The sequence below is a fragment of the Gadus macrocephalus genome, chromosome 8 (assembly GCF_031168955.1).
Source record: "Gadus macrocephalus chromosome 8, ASM3116895v1".
NCBI lineage: Eukaryota > Metazoa > Chordata > Actinopteri > Gadiformes > Gadidae > Gadus > Gadus macrocephalus.
The window spans coordinates 9,550,424-9,556,291 of record NC_082389.1 but is presented as its reverse complement, the minus strand read 5'-3'; the positions used below and the strand labels follow the sequence as shown (position 1 = coordinate 9,556,291).

At 52.7% G+C, this 5,868-nt stretch overlaps 1 protein-coding gene across 1 annotated transcript; it reads right to left on the bottom strand.

The window, feature by feature from the left end:
• Positions 1–426: 426 nt before the first annotated feature.
• LOC132462847 (arylsulfatase I-like) lies at positions 427–5,868 on the bottom strand (the record flags this gene model as incomplete). The annotated part of the gene is made up of 8 exons (XM_060058609.1): positions 427–1,792; positions 2,102–2,670; positions 3,020–3,167; positions 3,419–3,565; positions 4,419–4,655; positions 4,949–5,123; positions 5,354–5,428; positions 5,744–5,868. Coding segments are annotated over 8 exons (1,941 nt in total), but the record flags the coding sequence as incomplete, so codon positions are not given.

Here is a 5,868-nt window from a genome sequence, read left to right as displayed (position 1 = left end):
AGTATGCTTTGCGACTGTGCTTCGCAGTATGCCTTGCGAAACCCAGTATGCCTTTCGAAACACCTCGTGATTGGTCGATGAAAAGCTACCAGGAACGCCTAATGGGCGTTCTTGTGTCATGACGGAAACGAACAAGCCTGCAGCTGGACCCTTCTCTCATGAGGAGCTGGTTCCCGAGAACTAGGTTTGTGGTTGAAGATGTCGACTATAGATTCGAGCTATCGTGGAATTATTTTTTCTATTACGCATTGATTCATTAAAAAAAAAAAAAATTGTATAGGCCTATCTCGAAATAAATTGGAAAGTTTTTCAGGAGTAAGGGTGGCAGTCCTAAACCCGATAAAATAGAAAATAATAAAATATAACAGCCCTGTGGAACTCTATTCTGTGACATACCCTATGTCAATCATTCACAGCAGCCAAAGCTTTATTTTGAAACTATTTTTTTATTTAGAAAACTGCATTGATTAGAAAAACAATCCATTTCCAAAAGAAACCAGTATGTCTTTCACATATATATCTTTGGTATTTTAGTTCACCTTGTCCGTGAAAATATTAAATCCAGTACAAAGTTGAACAAATAAATGTGGAATAAAAAGTGGGCTTTTAAAAAATTCATAGATGATTAAGTACAGTGAACATATCAAACAGTCACAAAGTGCTACTTGTGTAAAGAGGCATTAAACAGAAATGTGAATCAAATGTAATGGAGAATCTTGGTAATAAAGTGAATAAAATGTAGTGTGGAAACTGTAGTAGTTTCCTGTAGTGAGAAATCCAACCATAACAAACTAGCACAACCTTGTACAAGGTGCCTCCCTTTACACACCACCGCCTCTGACATCACTCCCTGTTGTGCTTCTTATTGGCTGTCGTCCGATCTCGTCACGTCTCGTCTCATCTTTGATCTTATTTGTGACAAACGGGGAACTCTTGTTGCATACCAAAAAATATCATTGTTATAAACAACAAATATAATGGATATCACATACTTTGAATCAGTGTCGTTAAGAAGCAAAGTTTCCATTTCGTCATTCCCCCCCAAGTCTTATTTCCCTTCTTTTCACGTAAAAAGTGAATTTCAGCTGAGCCCTGTCTCTAGCGCTCAGGCCGCGGGCTATCGAGTGGATCTTGACTGGACCTGGGGGGGTCGGGATCCCAGAGGGCTCCTCATCACTGGGGGTCAGACCAGACCAGACGTCAGACCAGACCTGACTTGACATCAGACTGGACGTCAGATCCGACGTCAGACCCGACTGGAGGTCAAACCAGACCAGACGTGACCTTAGACCACACACCAGACTGTATGTCAGACCAGGCTGGAGCCTCAGACCAGGCTGGAGGTCAGCTGGTTGTTGAGCTTCAGGACGTACGAGTTCAGCTTGCTCATCTGCTTTTGCTTCATCATGGTCTTCTCCTTCTTCCTGCGGCGCTGCTTGTACACACCCCGGTACAGCTCCTGCTCCTCCTCCACCCCGCGGCCCTCGTCCTCCTCCACCCAGGGCACCCAGGCGCCGCCGTGCAGCGCGGGGTCGGCGCGGGGGTCGTCGGGGGGGAAGAAGACGGGCACGGCGGTGCGGTTGTAGAAGGCCAGGCGCTCCAGCAGCGCCGTCACCACGTCGGGTCGCTGGGCCGACTGGTCCCAGCGCTCGTACGGGTCGCCGCTGATGTTGAACAGCCAGACGTTCTTGTAGCCCGCCGCCTTGGAGGAGGAGGAGGAGGAGGAGGAGGAGGAGGAGGAGGTGGAGGTCCTCTCCAAGGTCCACCAGGGCCCAGGCAGACTGCTCAGCATCTGGGGAGAGATGGGGAGACGGGTCATCACTAGCGGTGTCGTCCAATAGGAGCTAGGCTACGTTGCTATGGTAGAATACCAAGACTTTGCAGAGCCGTGTGGGGGCTTTCGCTTCTATCGCTCCCACAGTGGATTCTAAAGTGCAAAGGAATGAATGTTGGTTAGGTTCAGCTCAGGTACTGCTATGGTGAAGGTTAGGGTGTTGACTTGGCCTTGTGTCCTGAGAGTCATCAGCAGAAGCCTTTATAGCAGCCCCAGGCTAGGGCTAGGGCTAGGCCCTAGGCTTCAGGTGAATCCGGTTTTCTGTACCTGAGGAGGAACCCAGTCTCCGTGGCCCGGGTCTCCGGTCAGCAGCTTCCAGTCTCCGACCCGGATGGCCGCTTGGACGTTGGTGTCAAAGATGTGCTGCGACCACTGGGGTGTTGCCGTGGCGCCGGGCGGCTGCCCGGTGACGGGCGTGTCGTTGGTGTTATTATGGGATGTGGCCGGGGTGGGTCCCGGCTGCGTGTCGCCCTGGTAGTGGTGTCCGGTCGCACGGAATCTGGGGTGAATCTTAGACCTAGTCCTGGGGGGGCGTCTGGACCGGGACCCCCGAAGGGACCCGCTCTCGGTCCCTCCGGAGGTCAGGTGGTTCTGTTCGTCGGGGGAGTCCCGGAGCAGGGGGTACCTCCGGGCCTCGGACCCCCCCTGTATCTTGGACTTGTGTTTCCTGGTGGGCTGTCTGCTCCCCCGGGCGTCCCGGGACCGCCCCCCCCGGGAGCGGCCCCCGGGGCTGGGTACAGGTTTAGCCGGCCGTTTGGGGGGCTTCTTCTTCTTCCTCTTCCTCTTCTTCTTGGTGGGCTTGGTGGCGTTGAGGCGGCCCCCCTGCCTCGGGGTTCCTGGAGGAGGGAACACAGACCAGGACGTTGAAGAAGTAGGAACACTTTGGAGACATACGGTATCATAGCATGTAAAGCACTGAGGTATTGTGGGTAAATCCCAACCCTCAGAACACACGTACAGGCTGAACTTTTCATCAACTACAGCAGGGTTGTTAGACCCTTTCAGAGCAGGAAATGCCCCCGTGTCCCCGGGACTTGACCACCGCACCGAGTGGAACCCTTTGGTTCAACAAAAGGGTTCTACTGAGCATGGTCAGGCTGTGAGCTGGATCGCGACCCGTTTCAGGGTTCCCACCCATAGTTGAATAAACCCTGAGTTTGAGGGTCTGTTGTACTCTCTTGTTACCTTTAGGAGCCGTGTCAAAGGTCAGAGTGTGCGATCGGGGGCTGTGGGGGGTGTGCAGCGGGTCGATGTTGTGGAGGATCTCGTGGCGAGGAGACGGCTTCCCTTCACTCAGGGTCGGCCAGACGTCGAAACCATCCAGAACCTCTGACTGAGGGGGGGGGGGGGGGGAGAGAAGAGGAGAGAGAGAGAGAGAGAGAGAGAGAGAGAGAGAGAGAGAGAGAGAGAGAGAGAGAGAGAGAGAGAGAGAGAGAGAGAGAGAGAGAGATTTTTTTATACATATATATATTGGTAGTGCGTTCTCAGAGACACTGGTGAATGTGGTACTGCCCCCTTGTGGAGCGTGCTGGCAGACCCAGTTTAAAGGTGAGGGGGAGGGGGGGTGATGGAGGTGTGACTGACCTGGCTGACGTTGCCCCCGGCCAGGCCCAGCAGCGTGGGGTACCAGTCGGTGATGTGGAGCAGAGCCTTGGAGACCCGCCTCCGGCGCTTCAGCAGGGGGCTGTGGACGAAGGCCACGCCCCGCACCCCGCCCTCCCAGTAGGTCCCCTTCAGCGGACCACCAGGGAACCAGTTAGACACCAGTACCACTTCACAGGGTAGCAGTTAGGCACCAGTACCAGTTATACATCCCAGCAGGACCACCAGGGTACCAATTAGACATCCCAGAAGACACACCCCTGTGGTTCTAACACACCCCTGTGGTTCTAACACACCCCTGTGGTTCTAACACACCCCTGTGGTTCTAACACACCCCTGTGGTTCGAACACACCCCTGTGGTTCTAACACAGCCCTGTGGTTCTAACACAGCCCTGTGGTTCTAACACAGCCCTGTGGTTCTAACACACCCCTGTGGTTCTAACACACCCCTACGGTTCAAGTGATGGGAATAACAGCGTTATAAATAAGGGTGTTACTAACGGCGTTACTTCCAAAAAATGTGGCGCATTACTATAATTGAAGCTGTAGGGTTCAATTATACCCAATTAAGACCCTCTAGATCTCTCTCTCTCTTTACTGTTCTTCCTTGGTTAATGGGCACGAGACAATCGCATTAATGGTAACGATTGGCTGAGGAAGAGTACAATTTCATGGTAAGCCAATCAGAGGTAGAGTTGGGCGGGTGTTGTTAACACGTATTCGAAAGCACTCATAGTCGGATACACAACGACACAATTGAGTCAACGAGAAACAGGAATGGCGAGCCAAAATAATGCAAAAGAGAATAATTGAACATTCACATGTATTTTAAGGGGGTTGAGGTGGGGTCCAAATTCTTTGACATTTAAATTTGTGCATTTAAAAATGTACTTCAAAGTAATGCAATAGCCATTTCCACAGTAACTAGTTACTTTTATAATTTGTACCTGAGTAACTAATTTAGTTATCTTTCGTTCGTACCTTGCGGCCCCTGAGCGGCCAGTTGCTGCCCCCGGTGAAGGGCTGGGCGCCGTTGTCGGTGGAGAACACGATGACGGAGTTGCGGTAGTAGCCCAGCTTGCGGAGGGCGTAGGTGATGTTATGCACCGCCTCGTCCACCGTCGACACCATGGCCGCGTACTTGCGGCGCGCCACGTTGAACATGTGGCGGTACGGGTAGATGTAGGACTTGGGGGGCTGCAGGGGCGTGTGCACCGCCTGCAGAGGGAGCACGCCATTGGTCAGCCGTGGGTCACATGATGAGCGCACCACCGTGCGCTCATCCGTTTAGCACGATTTAGCCGGTGAGCTCAGATACATGGCATTCTGGAGCCGGTAGGGGGAAGGTCATCTTGCTCAAGGGCACAGCTAGGCTGCATGCAGACATTGGGAATCAAACACACAACCTTAGAGTTGAAACAACCTAACCACTACATTATCCTGCCCCCATATGTTTACATAATGCTAACGTTTAATATGCATACACACACCACACAAACACACACACACACCTGCAGGGAGAGCAACAGGAAGAGGGGCCGGGTCGCGGGGTCGTGGGCCTCCAGGATCTTGCGGGCCCTCTGGGTGTAGAGCAGGGTGGAGTAGCGGCCCTGCTGGCCCCAGGCCACGCCCTCGTTGTCATGGAGATCATAACCACACAGTCCAGGGCCGTCACATGACCCGTAGCTGGGAGTGTGACGGAGACAGAGACAGACAGATAGACAGATAATGATTGATGAGCCTAAAATGGCAATCTTTTATTACCTCTAGTGCTTATAAAGCTAGTATTAAAGAGTGGCATTACCTGTAGTAGTTGTAAAGCTAGTATTAAAGAGTAGTACTCCCTGTAGTAGTTGTAAAGCTAGAGTAGTATTACCTGCAGTAGTTGTAAAGCTAGTATTAAAGAGCTGTATTACCTGTAGTAATCTACACTTCCAGTTAGCGATCCGAAGAAAGTGTCGAAACCTTTTCTGGTCGGAAGACATGCCTTTCTGGAGGGGAGGAGAGGAGGAGGGGGAAGAGAGGGAGGGAGGGAGGGAGGGAGGGAGGGAGGAGGAGGGGAAGAGAGGGAGGAGAGGAGGAGGAGGAGGCCGAGGAGGAGGCCGAGGAAGAGGAGGAGGAGGAGAGGATGAGAACATGGTGTGTTAGCATAGCCCATGGTACGTTAGCGTAGCGTATCCTAGCCCGTGGTACATGGTTAGCGTATCCTAGCCCGTAGTACATGGTTAGCGTAGCGTATCCTAGCCCGTGGTTCATGGTTAGCGTAGCGTATCCTAGCTTGTGGTTCATGGTTAGCGTAGCGGTACCTGTAGAAGCCCAGGTGCCACTTGCCCAGCATGTGTGTGGCGTAGCCGGCCTGCTGCAGCCGCTGGGGCAGGGTGCTGAGGTGGGGGGGCAGGCAGCTGGGCTGGCGGGGCCGGATGATGGAGTG